General features: G+C 40.6%; 1 protein-coding gene across 3 annotated transcripts in view; it reads right to left on the reverse strand.

Annotated features, from left to right (window-relative positions):
- The window catches only part of LOC124169758 (sodium/potassium/calcium exchanger Nckx30C-like), a 262,408-nt gene that overhangs the window by 18,872 nt on the left and 222,817 nt on the right, over window positions 1-20,719 (reverse strand). For all 3 annotated transcript variants that reach the window (XM_046548465.1, XM_046548466.1, XM_046548464.1), the window contains 2 exons: window positions 2,848-3,016; window positions 2,133-2,248 (listed from right to left, as the gene is read on the reverse strand). In XM_046548465.1, coding sequence (XP_046404421.1) covers window positions 2,133-2,248; window positions 2,848-3,016 — 285 coding nt within the window. The remainder of the gene's footprint in view (window positions 1-2,132; window positions 2,249-2,847; window positions 3,017-20,719) is intronic.

Raw genomic sequence — 20,719 nt, forward strand, 5'->3', positions numbered from 1 at the left:
ACAAGTACCCCTCATTATCATCAAAGTAATGGTAGAGCTGAGCAAGGAGTAAGTGTTGGCAAAAAGTTGTTAAAAAAGTGTTTTGAAGATGGTTCTAATTTTCATGAAGCTCTAATGGAGTATAATAACAGTCCAATCATTAGCTTAGGAGCCTCACCATCTCAAGTACTAAATAGTCGCATTATGAGGTCTAGGTTGCCAATATCTCTATGCCAGTTAGAACCCGAAATACAAATGGATGTGTATGAAAAACTGTGTGCAAGACAAAGTAAGATGGAAGGATGGTATAACAAGCAAGCTCACAGGAAGGAGGAGGAATTTTTTAAGGGGGAGAAGGTAGTGGTTAGAAGTTCAAAAGACAATTGTTGGGAAAAAGCAACTATCACAAAAAAGGCAGATGAACCAAAATCATATTGGATTAAGGTAGATAGAACTGGATCAGTGGTTAGACGTAATAGTTATCAATTGAAAAAGTCAAAAACCTCAAGTGATGAGAGATGTCTATTTCCATTGTATGAAGATGTTTCTAACTTAAACCATATGGGGAGTGATACTGTAAAGGAAAATTTTATAATTCCTGAACATGTCAATGTACCAAATGTTAGTGGAAAAATGCATGAAAATGTTAATTGTATGGCTCATGAGAGTGGAGCAACTAATAAGAATGTTGTACTTACTAGGAGTGGAAGAATGGTTAAACCAGTGCAAAGAATTAATCTATAATTGTTCATCCTGTAATTATATTGTACTGTTCAAAAAGAAATCTAAAGGTGTGAAAGATTTCGGAGGGAGGTGTGTCATTGGTTATGTATAAATATGTAATTTGGTTAAGGTGGTACAAGTGGTACGCCGAATAAAGATGGCGGTTTGAGAAGTTTCCATAGATCGTTCGTATTATTGCCACATACTTGTTCTATTCCCAATTGTCTTGAACCTATGTGTTCAGTTATGGTCTGGGCACCACCAAATATAAGTTTAAACAGTCACATTTTATACAGACCAGCCAAAATTGAACATTTAATGTTGTACGATTACCTGTTCATATTGTCAACAAATATTGTGATGCTCGAGTATAGCCTCAAAAATTTTGCGATTCATAGGTTGCAAAAGTGGTAGGGTGATTGTATTATGTCCTAAAGTTCATAGAAACCATGTGTAGAAACATCAAAAGCAAAAACAGGTCACAAGCTGGACGTTGAGCTGGTGACGGGAGCATCGCGTATGTTGACAGTTGTTTTATACGTCGTTAGTTGGGTTTTATGTGTGCAATGTCAAGTTGTGGTGTCAAACGGAAGGTGCTTCCTATCAAGGAAAAAGTGCGGGTGATCAGAGCGGTGGAAAGTGGAAGAAAAATTGGTGAAGAATGTCGTGAGTTTGGTCTAGTAAATTCTACAGTAAGTTTAATTTTAAAGAATAAAGAAAACATTTTAACCGCGTTTAAGGAAGACTGAGAAAACGTAAAAAAAATAAGAAAGTGTGAACATAGTGATGTGGATGAGGCGTTGCTTAAATGGTATAAGCTATGCCGCAGCGCCAACATTCCTATTAGTGGACCAATTCTTAAAGAAAAAGTGTACGAGTAGATTTCAATAAACAGTGTTGTATATAGTAGAACATTTGTGTTTTTACTTTGTCCTTTCACTCAGATTAAAGGCTGCTTTTTTATAAATTCACTCGGATATAATGTTAAAAATCTTCTGGTCCCTTTGATAATGTTATAACCAAGTCCCACTGTAGTGTAATATTTCTAAGAAAATGCCAGAACCTGTCAAATTCAATATAGACAGCTGATTAAGGAGAAGTGATGGTGTTTTGAATGTAATCTTTGTGTCAGTGGGACTTTTGTTTGTATTCATGCTTATGATATCGTGTGTCATTTCTTTTGTACATTGTCTATTTCTTGAGTACTTCAGGTTCCTCAATTTGTCAGGGTATTACATTTTTGAGGCTCATTAAATGATATAAGAACATCAAGTTGAGTTTTTTACTTGCTGGAGCAACAAACTGCACCTGATCTACACCTTACTTCGTGCAGTTGGAAAGTGAGGTAGCTAAAATTGAGTGGGGGTTTCCTCATGCATTGAAGAGAGAGGGTTACTTTTTTGGAGAAACGAAAGAGAGAGTGGTCTTACCTCGGGCGGGATGGACACCGAATCGCCTGCGACGTCCGCCCACCACACCATCAAGTAGGAATAGGCAGCGATCCACAGGATGCTCCCAATGAAAGTCACGGGGAAGAATTTTTTGCCTGGAAAAGGAGGAAAATGACTGCTGATAAAACATTTAAATTATATATGTATGCATAAAAGTGGCCTAGAAAGGAATATTAGACACAAAGTCTGGCTATTTCAGAGATAATTTAAATTTCACATCATTAGTTAATATTGACATGAACTGATGGGATCAATGAAAATTTAATTCTTTCTCCTACTGATTAACATACTAGAAATGCACTAAATTTGTACTGAAAGCATTGATTTCTCAATGCAGAACCTCAATCAGAAAACTGGCTAACACCTGCAAGCCATATTTGCCGAAATGATGATTATGATAATGATACTATGTGTAAAAAATTCATCGACAGAATATAAAGGATGAGAGACAAGCCAATTGTGAGTCACCCTCTTAAATGTAGACGAACTGGTCATTCTGGCTGTAATGGGTAGGCGGTTAAATTACCCTAATGCCTAGATTAGGAGAGATTGCCTAGATTAGGATTTATGAGAGCAAACTTCCACGCTTGCCATATATGACGATGATGTATATTGTTATTATCCTTTTAGTATACTCCTCGAACACAATGGGACGAGAGGGGTGAGTCTGCAAGGGTGGGATGGTCACACTCACCTCGCGGCGTGCGTGTATCGGGCAGCGTCAGCCAGAGGGGGAACACAATGGGCGCCACCAGGACGTAGGTGACCCTCTTGCGCGTCGTGTCCGGCCACGACATGTCCAGTGCCTCAGGCTCATCCTCCTCGCCATCGCCCACCTCCTCTGCGTCACCTGCTTCGCCTCCCTGCACCAAAAACAAACACGCTTGCGTCACAAGGGCATCAAAAGGAATGGTTTGGGAAAGAATAGAATGGAAAACATTTATTTTTCCTGCTATATGTCCTGTGGGACAGGTGTAAAGTTCAATAAAGAAAGAAAAAGTTGAAAAAAAATCCTTCCCATTGGTATGTGAATGAGGGAGTTTTCTGCAAAAGCTCTTTGAAGGATTTTTTTACCTCACTTCTGTAGAAATGAAGTGAGGATATTGTCTCTGCTACTATCACGCCAAAATGAGGGTCTATTTTTTTGTCTTGTGTTCATTTCTCCCTAAAATAAGGTAAACAAGGAGTGGAAAATTAAAATTTGAAGATCGTCTCACCTCAGTTCATTTACATATCTAACTAACTTAGCATATACATGTAAGCCACCCATCAGCTAATTAAGCCACATTTTTTCCATCGAAACTTCTGTATTTTCCATTTATAGAAGTTCTACCTCTTTACAGCAACCACCTCCTTCCAAGGGCCAGGAGCCATAATTTTTCCACCAACCATCTTTTACCCTGACCGGTCCCCAACCTTTACTTCATCAAAATGATGAGGAACACCATTTGTGAATTCCTCTCTTCCATTCTAAAATATCGAGATATACTATTAAATATTAACCAACTATTCTATCTTTACCATATTCTCAAATCAGATGAATCGAAAAACAAGTTGATGCCTGATTTTTCGATTTGGAGAAAGCATTGGAACCAGTGGTGGCTACGTATAGGGGGCAAACGCCCCCTTGTGGGGCCACCCCCTATATGTATCCCCGAAACAAGAGCCCCCTTCTGGGGGCCATCCCCACAGCAGAACATTGCAGAACCACAATTAAAACTTTTTTACACCATAAGATGACATTGTCTTGTATATGTGTATAATCAGTTTTGATAAAACTTTTTTAAACTTTGCATCTGACTTTATTATTTGTTTATATTGGTAAAAGTAAAGGCAGCTAAAGATATCTTTCCAGTGCCTCCCACCTTGAGTTTTTTCTGTATCTGCTACTGATTGGAACAGTACCTCACAAAAAAATTTAATGCAAATTACTGTCATACAGGTTAAATGATAAAATAGTTAATTTGATGCGTGACTTTGAGAGTGATCATAGACAGAGGGTAGTTCTTGATAGAATCAGCTGGGATGTACATACAGTAACATCCGGTGTCTCACAAGAAATTAGCTGTAAAATTAGTTAATTTATATATGCCCTCTGTACGCAGAGGCCTCACCAGTGCCTCTATTAATTTGCTGACGATGCCATCATCATGCCTGAAATTAGTGATAACTCAGACTTTGAAACCCTCTCATCAGCCTTTTACAGCATTCATACTTGGATCCAGAGTGAGGACTAGAACAAAACCCAAGCAAATGCATGGCAGAACATTTCTTGGGTAGGAGGTACAACGACCCTCATGTATATGTCATGGAGGATGTTCTTGTAAAGGTATCAGGTGAAGTCAAATATGTAGCTTGAAGTAACAATTACTTCAAATCTATAGTAGCCTAATGAAGGCCAAAGTGGGCACACTATTACCTCAACAAATACAAGAAGAAAGTCTGCAAGAAAATCGTTGCTCTATTTTGACTAAGTGCACGCGATATGTGCTATCTTGGGAACTTGAAATCTGAATGTAATACCTAAGTTTCCTTAATGTCAATTCAACCATGCCATTTTCTGTGAACAGTGCGTAGTTGGCCAAATGAGGTTGATAATACAAGAATAGTCTTATTTTGCAGTCTCTCACTGCCAGAGACCAAACTTGTATTTGTCAAGGGAATCAGTTGCTCTGATTCGCCTCATGAAGTATCCATTTCAGGTCAAGAGGAATTAATTTACCAGCCGGGCTATTCTTGCATTTATTCCTCTGGGTATTCAAATGCGTCTGGATGATATGTATGAATACTGAAGCTCATATTTGCTTATTCATGCTCCCAGATGGGAACTCTGAAGCAATATTGTGAAGAAGCACAACCTGGGTGCTTGGAAACCGGTATTCATGAACATTCTGCACACTCTTCGAGTGTGACTGGCCGGCCAGCCCAGCGTAAACTAAGAAGCATGCAGCAAGTAAGGCGCAGACGCAAGATGAACTTGGCTAATCAAGATTAGCCATTCTACAAGTAGGCGCATTCGACCACTGGCAATCCATCCTCCAGCGACGACTCGAGGCTCTCTACAGCGATATCTACCCGCTTTTAATCCAAACCGAAAGCAGAAGCTGTCGATGAAAGCAAAAATCTCAATTAGATCGATTCTTTGGTGGAAAAATCGACTGTCGTGTGGTTCTCCCATCATGAGAATTATGGGGATTTTGTGCTTCCTGATAAATTATTCGCAAAATACACGATTTCCTGGTTTTGGGAATCGGGCGCGCCATTTTCTGCCTCCAAAAGTAGTCGCCAGAGGTCTCGTCGACTGCGAGGCGAACTACTCCGTGTTTCACAAAGTAGCCGCGGGAGGGGAGGGGCGCCCCGTCTAGAGCCCTCTGGTTTGCGACCCGACTAGGAAGAGGTGTCGGGAATGGCCGAGCAGAGGATTGCAAGGTGGGGGCGACCTTCAGAGTCAAATGCTCTGCTCCACCTCCCCCGCAGAAGTGGCGATCGGTCGTCCTGCTACGTCCACCGACGGACCAAGCACGACGGGCTAGAGCGCAGGAGGTTGGCGCGTGCACGCGACATGAAGATACGCACGTCGCGTATCTCTGCCTCGTTGCTTCTCTTGCCCCATCCGACCCTTTAACCTCTGTCAGGTAGCTCCAACTTTTCGAGCGCATTCCTCGATAGTGCGGCTGCTGAAAGACGGAAGCACGAGAGGCCTTTGACGCCGTGGCTAGGCTCCGAGAACCCATCCATTTGCGGGAGGGCTGTGAGCGGAGAAGAGGGAAGGAGATCGAGGTGTCCCGGAATGCGATCAATCCGGCCCTGACGAGAGCGGCCTTGACACAGACGGACAGAAAAACCCACCCCTCGATCGATATACATATATATACATGCATGCATGATGGCCATCGCCCGCAAACACACGCAAGAACTCACACAAGAGAACCCTTTTTTCGCCCCACCACGTGCTCGCACCACAGTCACGTGAGTAAGGTGGAGAGAAAGCGACTACTAGCGTCTGCAAAACACGCACGCACTATGTACTACATTTGTGGAGTATATGCGTGTGTCTGGAATTGTTCCGAATGAAGCTATGGAACCTCCCACAAAGCGACCTACTGCAACGCCATCAGCGGAGGTAGCATGGACTACTTGAATATGGCGTAGTTTAAATGTCTTGGCGGGAAGTAAGAGCAATTGAATAATATAAGCATAAATGTGCCCACTATTAGTAGTGGCAGCCGAAAAATGTATATCTGAAGAAAAGAGCTTCAAAAAAGCTGTAATTTTCACATTTTTTGACTGTTTAATTTTTTAAAAGCACACACACCTACCCACCTCTAACATCTACCTACCCCATATATTGGTGACCAAAGAATAATGAAAAAAATGCCATAACTTTGGAAAAGGCTGAACATATCATCCTTTTCTAAGTAATCAATATAAAAAAGATCAACCCAACCCCACCCTCACCAAAGAATGGCAATAGATCATCTATTGACCGCCAGATGGTGTTATAATAGGGTAGGTACCGTTGGGTTGTCCATCCGTTCTCGAAATTTTACGTACCCAAGGTCGTCCTTAGGATGCCTTCGGGTTCTCTCCGCGTTTCTTAGTAAGTAAACGCGATGAAAACCCGAAAAACGAAAGGGCAATTGATAAATGCATGACTGATCATGACTTGACTGACATGAATGATTGATCACAAGTCCATGTAAGGATTTGAAATTTTTGAGGATTTGTCTTCGATTATCATCGAAGATTGATTAGCTCCCTCCGATTTTCGTTTTAATCGGAGTCGACTTTTTGTTTTGAAAATTCAATCGAAATCGATTCTAGTCGACCGATTTTCGATTTATAGCTTGCTAAAGATCTTGAATTTTGCCGTCTCGCTTTGTTCTTGGGCACGGCCTATTTCACTCTGCACTCTACCTTGGCGGGGAAAATATTTTCCATACATTTTGAGTTTGTAACTGTGTGGGCTATTACAAAAATTGAGCGAAGTAGGTACAGTATGAGATGCTTCCGTGATGACGTGATAGATACAGAATCCGTCTTTACATACCTAACAACCGAAGAATGTGATCAAAACAATAGCTTGCTAGAAAGCATGAACAAGATAGATATTTATCTAATATGAAATCATGGAGACTCCTTGGAGTAAATAGTTTCAAGATATTTATAACATTGTGGGAAATGCTAGTGTTGACCAGTGGTTCATGTTGCATCTGTTATCTTTTCACTAAAACAACTGTTTTCAGGAAAAATAATGAATTGAGTACAATAAGTAAAAACAAGGGTAAATTAACACCTACCTACTTTATACGCTAAGTTGAAAAATAGAGTGGTTGGAAATAATATTTTAGGTCTCAAAAAAGAAATTACAATGATGTTATACCAATCGCAAGCAAATACAATTTTCTTATTTTATTCGCAGTGGATCGTGATTATAGTTCGGATCCTAAAAGATATCCAAAAAATTTGACTTTGTATTACCAATCGACGACGAAAGGTACTGTACATGTACAGTGGGACTGTTCATGTACAGTGTCGACTAGGGTCTACTTAATTTACCCCGAACATTGCAAGACGATCGTACACGTTGTAGCGAGTAAGTCGTCGCCGAAAAAGACCGATTTCATCGAAGGGAAAGGGTATGAACCCTGAAGTAATAGCAGAAATTCTCTTTCATTAAGCAATGTTCCCAGTAAGGTAACCGAGGATGCGTACAAAAAAGCCAAATTTTTGCGGAGAGATGCCAAGGAACAACATTTCAAAACATAAATAAAGATATCGCACAGCGCATTCATTTGATTTCAACAGATCAAAACACATATTGCTATACAACCATCATTATCAGGCATCCGAAGCATTCGAAACACGTGTTGCGAGCTGTTAAAATAAAATTATTGGCCTGTACGATATATTTGTCTAACATTCGAAAATAGGTACAGTTGATGCTAACGTTAGGAAGATTACAATGAAGAAACTATAATCAAGAACGAACAGCCGACTTGCCAAGGATACGACGTGAGGGTTAGAATCAGAACCAAGGTCCCGAAATCAGGAAAGAGGCAGCGGCGTGGATGGTCCGCCGTTCGATTTCGAATGAGGGTACACGCCCTACTTGGGCAACAAGCGGACAAGTAACGACGGCATCATTCACATTGTATTTACTCGCGGCACGAAACATTTGCCTCATGTTAACTGTGAAGGACATAAACCCGTGGGCTGAGTGCTGCTTCTTCCAAAAATATTATTATAATGTAAGTTTTGATTCTCCACATTATTAATTCTGATAAAAAGAATATTAGATAAAAAGTAGACAAGTTTAAGTTGTGGAAATTCAGTTTAATAAATAGAGAACCAAAATATAACTAATAACTTCAGGCTTTACTTTGTGAAACCTCTCCATATTGGATGTAAGGAAATAAAACTTTGTAAGGTTCACTGTTAGTTAATTATGGGCACCATAATTAAATAACAGTGAACCTTACAAATTTTTATTTCCTTACATCCAATAGAGAACCAATTTAGTATTTTTCCTCACTTACTTTTTTATGGCCCTGACTTCGTCGGGCGTGTAGGTAAATGCTTATGAGAGAGATTATGAGATAAAAAGGTTGATACATCGCCGCAAAATGATCTAAAATATGAGGACCCAGGAAGCCAAGGGGTAGAAGAGTAATTTTTATAATGTTGGAAATAAGTGTAAATAATGGTTGGTGGGGCACACAATATTGTTGAGGTAAAGGGATACAATTGAATCGCTGAGAATCACTATATCACAAGAAAAACCCCAAGAATCACAATCTATACATGTGTACTTCTCTGTGATTCTGCTGTATCCCAATATGACTACAATATTGAGTACCCCACCAGCCATTATCTGCACTTATCCCCAAAATTATCAAAAATGTTCTTTACCCCTTGGATTCTAGGGATATGCAATACGAAGTGAAAAGCGAAACAAATTGATATTAATTCAGATTGCAAAAATAATTTAGGTAGAGCCACAGACCTCTAATGTATCTAAACACATACGGTTCCCACTCTAACTTAATTATAAAATTCACTGTTTTTCCAGGTTTTCATGGTCTGTTGATCAGCCATTTTAGGAAGAAATAATGATCACGTCACCGGTCCCACTTCAACTAAAAATTTAACAAACGCGATAAACTCCGGGAATGCAAACGCAACAATGAAAGTGATCTTATGACGTCGCCTATCGTTAGCAAAATTTAGGGCCGGCTAAAGGTTGTGGGTGGGAAAATGGAGGGTGGATGAGAAGGGTCTGATTTTTCGCCTGGGTTAATGAACACTTTGATTACCGGTCTTCCAGTCACAGTCTTAAGGTCTGTGTGTCGTCATGGCACACGGACCAATAATTGCGCTTCGAGTACAGATCTTTGCAGATAAATGCGTGGACACTGCCTGCGGGTGGCTGACATGATCGACATAGCGATTTTTACTGAAAAGTTTCTTGGGTTTTCCACCGGTTGATATCGTCCATGCCTCCCGACGTTTCGATCAGCGACTTGCTGATAATCCTCAGGGGATCTTCCGAATGCCGTTCTTCGAAATTATTTGGAAGATCCCCCGAGGATGATCAGCAAGTCGCTGATCGAAACGTCGGGAGACATGGATGACATCAACCGGTGGAAAACCCGAGAAACTTTTCAGCAACTGATACGCTGGGAAACCTAAGATCATACATCGATGTTTCTTTTGATCTGTCAATCACAATTCTACAATCAAGTTTGATAGGTTTTTAAGGTTTCGTGACGAAATTCACGGCTCTTTTCAGGTTTTTTCACGGTACACGAAATTCACGGCTTATATACGATAGAGTAGGAGCCCTGACACGTTTACAGAAAAAATTAGCAATGCTTTAAACGTACGGAGTACTTAGCATGAGAATACAGCACCCATAGGTCAGCGATTCATAATTCATAGAAAACATTAGTGCGGAGCATGGTTTAACTAGCACGAAAACAAGCGTTACCTCTGGTCAGTTTTGAATCATCATGTTATATCTTAGAAATTTATTTAAACACATTCGAAATAACTTTTCTCGGAGCGTTCTGAGAAAGTACGCATATAGCAGTTATATAATCTGATAAAGTGTGGGAGAACTTCAGTAGCGTGTCCATGCGCGCGTTCTGAGAAAGTACGCATAGAGCAGTTATATAATCTGATAAAGTGTGGGAGAACTTCAGTAGCGTGTCCATGCGCGCGAAAAATTAAATACCGCTCCTAAATCTGGTAATTGAAATGTATCCGCCAGCCACTGAGGCCGGCGGGTTAATGTCCTCGCCTGCCGCACAAGAGGTCGTGGGTTCGAGTCCCACCTGAGTAGACTGCCACTATCCACGGCAAGGATGTTCGTGAGATTATAATTTTAAAGTTAAAAATCCTGATGTTAAAGGCCAATGGTGCTGTATTCGGTGATAAAGGAATGAAAATATGAGCTAAGTAAAATCAAATGCTTAATTTCTATCCCTTCATTTTTTACCTTAACGTGAATGCGTGTGGGAATTCAACTGAAGTTTACTCGGAATTAAATTAGCTTAACACATTCAAAACTTATAGGCGAATTTGAAGGTCCACTATCATTCCATTACCTAAAAATAGATGCTACAATATTACACGGTTTTGTAACTAATTAAATTTTATGGCTCAATTTTTAGCGTAATTCCTAGACGGTTTAAGAAAAATCAAGAGCTTTTTTCTCCTTAATGAAATGCATTCTTTACGAACGCTTTAATTTTATCTCCGGTAAATTTCTTCCAAAGTTATTTGTAATATTGAGTCTAATTCATTATTTTCTATTAAAAAACCTTAGTATCTCATTCTCTCCACTCTTACGATAACAAAATATTCATAGTGTTTCCTCGATTTCACTAATTTTGACCGGCACTCTAGTGGCCCTGCGTCACCGTACGCCGCAGCCACCCTTGAGAGCTTCTGCCTGTGACTGAGGGGCCACGTCCGATGGTGTCCTTTCCCTCCACTTACCCAAAACTCACTCCCTTCCCCTCCCACAACAGCACTCTGGCAGGCTCTCCCCGTATCCGAAACTCGGGACTGGAACGCGCTTGAACAAGGGCTCTCGTATTTTCAAGCATTGCTGTGCACTTTGATGGGACAAATTCTCTACATTTTACAGAAACGCAACCATAACCACATCGAGACGATTCGCCTCGTGCAAAATCTGTAAAATCAAAAGGCCAAACGATCCTTCATCCCAATGTAAACGACAGGTAGAGGAAAACGATAAAAAATGCCCCTTCTTAAAAAAACGTCATCTCACCTTCGAACTATGCTAGGCCTCTCGTCACCCTATGAATTTTATCGTCTCGTTGATAATAGCAATAAATTGGTATAACATGGGGGAAAATTCTCAAACATTCATGAGAAACTAAACCTTTGTGATAAAACCGTGCTATGATCCGTTTGAGCACATCTTTATTTGAAATATGATAATCAGCCAAACAAAAGAAAAATATCGAACTCAACGTGAAGCATTTCTAGAATTTAGAGAATATTTTGGAATTTTGGTTAAGAAAAAAGTAGGGAGTCAAAACTGGGAATGATCAAAAAACATTTATGAAGGTGATGCTCATATACAGAAATAAAATTAACTGTCGAAATACCTTGAAAATATGCCCAATATTAACACGTGACGGAATTACTGTCGGGTCAACCTTCGAGGTGTAAGGATTTCAAACATCTTCATAACTGTGTGAATCGAAGCATAATTTGAAAACTTTTAATAAGACTCTGAATAATATTTCAAACACCGACTTCATTAAATCCAATCATTTAGCTCTCGATTTATCAAGATAAAATATTTCCAGCTTAAATTTCAATTTGAGAGAAAAAGTTGATATTTTGATGGAAGTACCCATACATAAAGTCGTGGAAACATTCATAGATCCTTATTTTATGTATGCAAATACGGTACAGGAAATCAGTGGTGAATTTCATACTTTTAGTTTACATATTAAAATGAGTTAAAAGTGAGAATAGCGACGAAAGCCTAATTTAACGTGAAATCAAACGACGCAAAGAAATGTGACGTTGACGACAGGAGGGTAACTCGCTATGTCGCATACATTATGAAAGGTCGTTTGGCCACCGTAAGGCCAGTTGCAATTGATTCATTACATCCGCGTCACCCTTGGCAATACGCCCGCTGAGGGCCCTGCTGCTTCCTAATCGCCACTTCTAAAGGCCCTCGTCGTCTTTCCCAATCCTATCTGGCTATTGATGTCACCACCATTAAAATTGATTTTACCGCTACATCCGAAGATAAATTCTCTGAGGATGCTACATAGTCTTAATCTTAATCCCTTTCTTACTCTTCTAAAAATAAGCAATGATGTTATCCTTTTGCATGGAGGGAAAAGCAAACTCTGAAATCGATGAAAAGGCAAACATTTGAATGGATTAGGCCACAAAAGTATGATTACATCATGAGTCGTTCCGATTAACGTCGTGCAGTCTCCAAGCTAACTCTTCGCGTATAGCAATGCGCGGACAAGTGATATAATAATTATTATAGTTTCTCTTTTTTATTCGTGTCAAGAGCTCTGCCCTCCAGGAATACGTTCCGTGACCGGCCTTTCGCGCACTCCTTCGCGAACTGACCCGGCGCCTCCACCAATCGGCGAGCTGTGTTGCGGCACGCGCGTGTGCGATGTTGTTTTGTCTTGACGACGCTCCCTTTAAGTTCGTCACGCTCATCCCACAATGAATAGGGGAGGGGGGGGAGCGTGGTGAGTTGTAGGAGGAGAGGAAATTAGGGCGCAGTAGGGGCGGCAGGGCCCAGCAGCCGATATATACCAGTGCCGCCGCGCCGGGGGAGGGATCGATAGTGCACGTGGGGACGGAGGTAGGAGGGGAAATACAGGGAGCTAGGGGAATGGGGCAGGAGGGGAAATGAAGGGTGCTATGAGGTGGGGAAGCAGAGGGTGCTAGGGAAAGGACGGTGGGGTAGGAAGGAGGGGCGCTCGAGAAAGGACGGTGGGGAAGGCCCGGGAGAGGGCTGCCGTCGGGGTCGCTTGGGAAAGGGCGAGGGGCCATACCCTAGGCCACACCATTCGCCCCTTTAAGGGTATAAGACGCCTCCGCTCGCCCTATCGCACTCAAGGAGTAAACGCGCGATTTCGAGTGAGTGAGACGTCGGGCATCCTATATGACCAATGCAGGCAGAACGCTGCAGGCTTCCCTTTCGATTCCACAAAGGATTTATATTGTCTTGATCCGCTTATTTATTCTCCAATACAAAAGTCAAGTAACATTTGACATTCATAAGTAAACCTGAAGAGAAAGAGCGAACTTTGATTCAATCACCTCGTATAACCACTAGACTAAAAAAATATTACTCCAAGAAGTTTTTGGCAAGATTTTCCGTTGGATATCATAGATCAATTGATTTAGAATCGTTATTAGGACGATATAGAATGCATTAGGGTACATTACCTCGATTATAGTATGATGCATACGTTTAGAGTAGGTACCTATCTCTAGAATTTTCGGAGATTGGTGGGAATTGAGGGAGAAATAGAATAAGTCCCGGGAATTAATGGATAAACCCAAACAACAAGGTTGTGAAAGGCACTTGAAACTTGTGTGTTAATAAACCGTCCCAAACCTGCTTCGTTACACAAGGGATTCTGTTCTCGCCTCCAATGCGAGCGAACCGGGTTCGGCTATCGTTACCAGTGATTATGTTTATCATATTGTTGGCGTTTCTATAGAATTCTTGCTTGGTTGTCAAGGTAATCGCCTCCTAAGTATAAACCACGTTTCCTTCAAAACAAAGGAGTCTAGCAAGAAGAGTGCTCGAATAAAGGTCATTATCTACGTAGTCCACATGCATTCATTCCGCGATTCCCACGCTACCTCTCGTAAGACTGGTTTTCATGACGTACGAAATACATTAATTTGATTAATGGGAAATAGAAGCCATGCTGAAAATAAATGGACGATATGGCGACGATGATTCGCATTTAGTTTTTATTGAGTCCATCGGAAAATGTCGAATCAGCCACGGGTACAGTTACATACATCGAAACACCTCCATAGGGTTATGGGCCGTTGTATTTATGCTAATCTCATTACCTTTCAATGGTCTGCAATGGCTCAATTTCCTCACTTCTTTTTGAAAAATATTCTTTTTATGGTGGTTGACAGGCACATCATATATTTATCTTAAAATTTATCTGAGTTTTCCATACTTTTCCGCAAGCCTTCTCATGACTGGCCTCATAACGAATCATCGTCAGCGAATGTAGCAGAATCAGCCATCGGCCTCCTCCCGGCAATTCTCCTTTCTCATAATCGCCCAACTTTCCGTTAGTATTATATTCATTAGGCATTCGTTAAAATTCATAAAAGTGGACGGAAGGCGACTTTATCCAGCGCCTCGCTACCAACCCGCTGAAACCAGCGCCAGAGTGGGCGAAAGGCCAAAGTCCTTTAGGGCCGACGATCACTCTCGAAACGGCTGGCCCCGATCTTTATTTCCGAAAGCAAGCATTTCATTTATCACTCGGAAATTTCTCCACTCTAATTCGAAAAACCGTTTTAAATATGAGTGAATTATATCAGAATATCGCTAGGTACTTGATCTCTACTATTTCAGAATACCTACGTTCATATGAACGCCGAGGGAGAGGTGCATTCTTGAATCATAGATAACTTTTTTGAATAATATATCATTTTATTTGCTATTTATTTTATACTGACGAATGCGACAGTTTGTAAAATAAGGGGACCTATAATAATCCTAATATTGCTTTATATAGAGCATCGTATTGTATGGATGCGAAACGTTGAGGTTGAAGAATAGAGAAGAAAAGTACATGGAAAGCTTAGAAATATGGCTATGGCGGCGAATGGAGAAGTTTGGATGGAAATATAAAGTTACGAATGAAGAAGTACTAAAAAGTGTAGGACAAGAAAGAAGTATACTGAGAGAAATTAAAAAGAGAAAGGCGAACTGGATACGATGTATTTTAAGGAGTTAATGTGTACAGAAGTTAATGACAGAAGGGCAGAGATGAAGCGGGAGGAGGAGGCACGGAATGCTGACGGACATCAAAGAAGGAAGGAATTGCACAGAGATGAAGAGTTAGGCCCAGAGGCACAGAGTGCTGTGGAGTCAACACTTGGGTTGAAACCTGTCTACGGACAGAATCACCAACAATCTAAATCCTAGATCTACATCTACATACTACCCCGCAAGTTGCCTAAAAGGCGTGTGGAAGAGGGTGTTAGGACACCAGCCGTTCTGACATAAAAAGGAAGTGCTCTTAGGAAATTACAACTAGCATTTATTTAAGTCCTTTGTAGTTCGGGGGAAAAAATTCCAATGCTCATCCCTTCGGCAAAACATCTCTCTTAATTCATCGCTTCTGTCGGACCTGGAAATATAGTGTGGCTCTAATATTATGTTCTCTGTGTCGCTCTTAAAAATATCCATTCTAAATTGCTCAAGCAATCTAAGCCTAGCGCGCAGCCTCCGAGTCTCCAGCGGCTCCCAGCCTAATTCGCTTGCTATCTACGATAAATATGGGGCCATTTCGCAGATAAGTCGATGACCTCACGAGCTCAAGGCGAATGGTTCACCGCATATAAGGTACTCCTTGGCTTCGTGCATGGGTCTCCTTTGCCTTCTCTTAGCGCCTGTCAGTTGAGCTAACGTTCAATACAGTTGTGATTCTCTGGGGGCATAACCCCTAGGATGAAAGCAATCTGGGCTGTTTTTCTTGTGACCACACCGCTCTCTCTTCCTTCGCATATGCGTTACGTTTCGTTTACGACATCCCTTAACCTTCCCGAGGCGACGCAGAGGTAGGCAGATGATCTGGAAACGAGATACGCCAGATTTTTTTCCGTTGAGGGAGAACACATTCGTTCCTTCAAAATGAAACTCATCAGTAGAATCGATTAACTTCGCATCTATTTTCATTATGCCGTCATTTATTAGAAATGTCTTTTATTTACCAAGTTACCTTTGATAATTGACATGCTGATTATCCTGTATGATATTTTTGATATCAAATGGACCTAAAACTCCTTTCTGAGCGATATTTTGGGGACGCAATCCTCGTTTAAAACTAAAGCTATCATCTGAAGAGTTCAGGAAGAATAGGGCAGATTTAAACTAAGACATTCGCAATCGCGCCTTATAAGAACAATCCTTCATCACAATATATCTGATCGTATCACATAATGTTGAGTTTGAAATATCTTTGCGGGTGAGGGGATGTGGCTTAAGCAGGTCGGAGAGAATACCATTTATTTAAGTCGGGAGGCCATTGGTGGGTTCCTCTGCCGGGGGATGTCTAGCACAGAAAGTAAGGATCGAAGGGAACATAATTATTTAAATGTTCTATGGGTTAAGGTGGGTTTACGTTGGTTCCTTTGCAGATTATCCCAGACTCACAACTTAGACTTCCACTTCAATTCACAGTAAGGCCCACTCCCTTTCATTCTGTCTATAAATTCTTTTCCTTTCCTCTCTCTGATTTTTCTCCCATATTATTCTCTTTTTCCCCTCTAATGCTGCAACAAATCCGCCCATTTTTTGCAGTGGACTACAATACAAATGCATCAATGCATTTGTAAAGAGATATAATCGTCGAATCCCTCAGACTTTACAAAATATGTAAACTTAGAAGATATCATAAAATAACGACTAACCATTAAATGAAAAGATCACTGTAAAAAGAAAAGTTATGAAATAACTTCAATAGAAAATTTCATTACATTATAAAAAGCGTTGAAACACCTATTTTTAAAATATTAACTACGCAATAAAAACAAATATGGAGGAAAAAATCGCAACCTTGGGAAGAAATGGGTTAATATCCCTTCTCCGCTCAGTTTTGGCTCTATCCAAACATATCTCCTCCGAATCTCATGTAGAAGCTAACTCTCCTCACCCACCATGTCCAGTACTTCGTTGTTCTTCTTTCTCTCCGTCCACTTCACCTTCTCAATTCATCTCCTAACCCACCATGTCCAGCACTTCGTCGTTCCCCCTCCTCTCTGTACACTTCGCCTTCTCTGTGCCTTCCTCACCCTCATCACATATGCCTCCAGCCTTTTCACATCCTCTTTGCTAAATGTCCATTTTCCGTACCGAAAAGATATACACTCCAGATAAGAATCCTCACTTGCTTTTTCTTTTCATGTTAATCCAGATGCTAATCTTCACTTGCGTTTTTTTCTCCTCTTAACCTCTGGCGACCTTGGCGTTGCCAAATGTGCATAATCGTATCTAATTGTGAGCACATTAAACGCGCTTATCATTAATCGGGATTTATGCCAAATTTCTAATTTTAATTTCTCCGATTTTTCCTTGATTTCCCATTCGATAAAAAATTCCCTGACTTCATAATCAACGGAAAATCAGTCATAAATAAGGAATTTCGTAAAAATGCAGCAAGGTATACATGTAAGAGCTGCTCAGGAAGCCGCCTAAATAGGTGTGTGAAGGGGGGTGTTAGGACAACAGCTGTTGACAAAGAAGAGAGAGGAAAAAGAGATGGACGTTGGAGACATATGGCAACCCAGTCCCAACATGCAAGCATTATAGTCCTTTATTGAGAGGGGAAAAGCAAATTCTTATGTTTTCTCTTCGGCAAAATATCTCTCTCATTTTATCGTTTCTGTCAGACTTGAAAACATAACGAGGCTTTTAAATGACCTTCTGCGTTTAAATTACAGATATATGTTCTTATTTGCTAAAGCTAATAAGCCTATCAAATGTCTTTCGAGTCGATACCAGCTTCCAGATTTACCTCCCAGCAGTAATCGAAGAAAACTGTAGATTTCCTTTGAATTGCATTAAGTTTACGGATTAAGTCTTGTTTGCTCTGGAGAATAAAAATATATACTTTGAAATTCAGTCAAAAATACAGACTTTGAAGTTAAGCCACGCATTCACCCACAATTTTCGTCTTTATGCTGCGCCTTTGGAGTTTTTCGACCATAAACTAATTTACCACACTTTAAGCCCCGATTTTTATTTTCCTGACTTTTTCCTCGATTCCGTGATCTCTATGACCGATATGAACTCCGGTAGGCCCTGTGCCGGGACAATGGACAAGCGTCTTCATGTGAAGAGAAGATAGGATATTCTAAACTTGGTGGGCTAGGACAAAGTGGACCATCCCGCTAAAGCCAGCGCTATAGTGGGCGAAAGGCTAATGTCCTTCACGGCCAATGGTTACTCTCGAAACGGCCACCCCCAATTCTATATTTCCGGAAGCAAATATTTTATTTATCGTCCGCGAATTACTCTATTCCATTCGAAAAGCGTTTTGAATAAGCGAGAGATCTATCAGAAAATCGTTTGATACTTGCTCCCTACTGTTGCAGAATTTATACGTTATTATGAGCGTTGAGAGAGGGGCGAATTCGTTAATAATATCGTACCTATATAAAAAACGATTTTAATTTTCCTGGTGAATAGTTCTGACGAATATTTCTCGGGTTCTCAGCCACATTAATGCTTTTATATAAGCCGACGTTTCGGGAGACGACTTATCTCCCATCCTCAAGGCTGTGTTACTTTATGGAAGTCCAATTTCACACACAAAATTGAAATTGGACTTCCATAAAGTAACACAGCCTTGAGGATGGGAGATAAGTCGTCTACCGAAACGTCGGCTTATATAAAAGCATTAACCTGGCTGAGAACCCGAGAAATATTCGTCAGAATATCGTATATAACTAAAGCTGAGCAAATGCTTGGCGGTACATCTTTCTTAGGACGCCTAATTATCCCCAAGAATGTGTTGCGGAGGGTGTTAACATAAAAGAGTCGCATGAAGAAAACATCTAAGAGTTACGATGACTTCTAACCTATCGCGTGACCCATAAAAAACACACGCAGCAGAGCCCTGAAGAATCTAGTTTTCGTCAAGCGAGTCGTGGGAAGGTTTTCGAATGAAAAATTAATAGAGAGGTCATCAAGAGGCACCTTGAATACGCGGCGAGTACATGAAATCCGACACAGAACGACTTAATCCGTGAATTTTACAAAATACAAAGGAAAGCTGAAAGCTGAGCGATAAACTGGATTGAAAAAAGGATTGACTGCTACGAACTATCACCGAGCGTTACTGAAATTGTATACTAATTAGAATTGGGAGCCACTATATATTAGGAGGCTACGTACTAGGCTTACATTTCTTGAATTATCGAGAAAAGATATCTTCCAGAGCGACGAAAAGAACGCCACCAATTGTCTCCAACGTGCATCTTCTTTCATTTTATTTTTTAAATTTATGTTAATGACTGGTGTCTTGACTCTCCCCGCCGCACACCTTGACATCTTGCGGGGTAGCGTGTAAATGCAGAACCCTAACTCCTGGTTAAGCCATTTTCTAGAGAGCTAAAATTTATAAAATCAGTCGTACCTCCACGCCCTGCAAAAAAGTGATACTTTGTGTTTATACCTCGCAATAGTTTCACGGTAACAGGTCACTGACTCAGTGATTAACATCTAAGACTAGATTAGGAAGGTAAGGGAAGAGCCGACCCGGAAATAAATCACAGCGGCGAGAATTTCATAATATCAGGGTAGGGGGCAGTTCATTCCTGGGGGTGGTGTACTTGATCTTTCGGAATAATTTCAATTTGCCCTAACGCAATCGTTATGTTTTTTGTTAGTAAATTTTCATTCCAACGACGACATGATCATTCGCAGTGAATAATTCCGATCCGTGTTCCATTAAGGTTCCGATCAGCACATCCCCCTGAGACACGTTTCACGTCGAGGATTTTTGGTTGGCGGTGTCTGAATGCTACATCAGAGCTTTGAACCCGGAAACTCTCAATTACTGCGAATGTTTCGTGTGCAAAGTATCACATATATCTCTACATTGGAAAAGAATTCCAGCCATGATAACTTATCGCCCTCTTAAACAATTTCAAGTTTTGGCCCCACTCCATTCAGGAAGTCTACCCGCGTCTTCGCACTAAAAATCGAACATGTTTTCCGCTATTTTATGTAAAAAAAATGTGCCCGCATTCTACCTGAAATTCATCGAGTTTTGAAAGGAAAATTACGTCATGCGGAATCCTGATAACTCAATCCTTATATTTTGCATTTATTAATGCCATTTTTATTAATTACTATTTTAAGATACTTAAGCCGGCCATTGGGCTACTTTCAAGTATCTAACGTGATTTGACTTTAATTAAAGTATTTATATGCTAATATCGCAAAAGTAGTCACATGACGACCCTTTGTTTTACTTCTATCATGATTCATAAAGTATAACAAACAAAATAATTGGTTAAAACTTTCACGGTCCATGGTATTAAGATCCTTATTTTTTGGGTTTACCCGTGTCACAAATTGAAATTCCAACAGTTTCGTCCCCGATGCTGGAGACTTCATCAAGGCGATGACACTTTTTCTTCGTGCACGTGAATATATATTCTCAGGACGGTCGGGGTGGGGGAAGGATAGGTTTGGGGCTTTCGAGAATGATTTGGCGATTATTGGAGGCCAGTATGTGCTGATGTGTTGTCCTTGGTCTCTGTTGAAATTA

The sequence above is a fragment of the Ischnura elegans genome, chromosome 12, assembly GCF_921293095.1.
Source record: "Ischnura elegans chromosome 12, ioIscEleg1.1, whole genome shotgun sequence".
Lineage (NCBI taxonomy): Eukaryota > Metazoa > Arthropoda > Insecta > Odonata > Coenagrionidae > Ischnura > Ischnura elegans.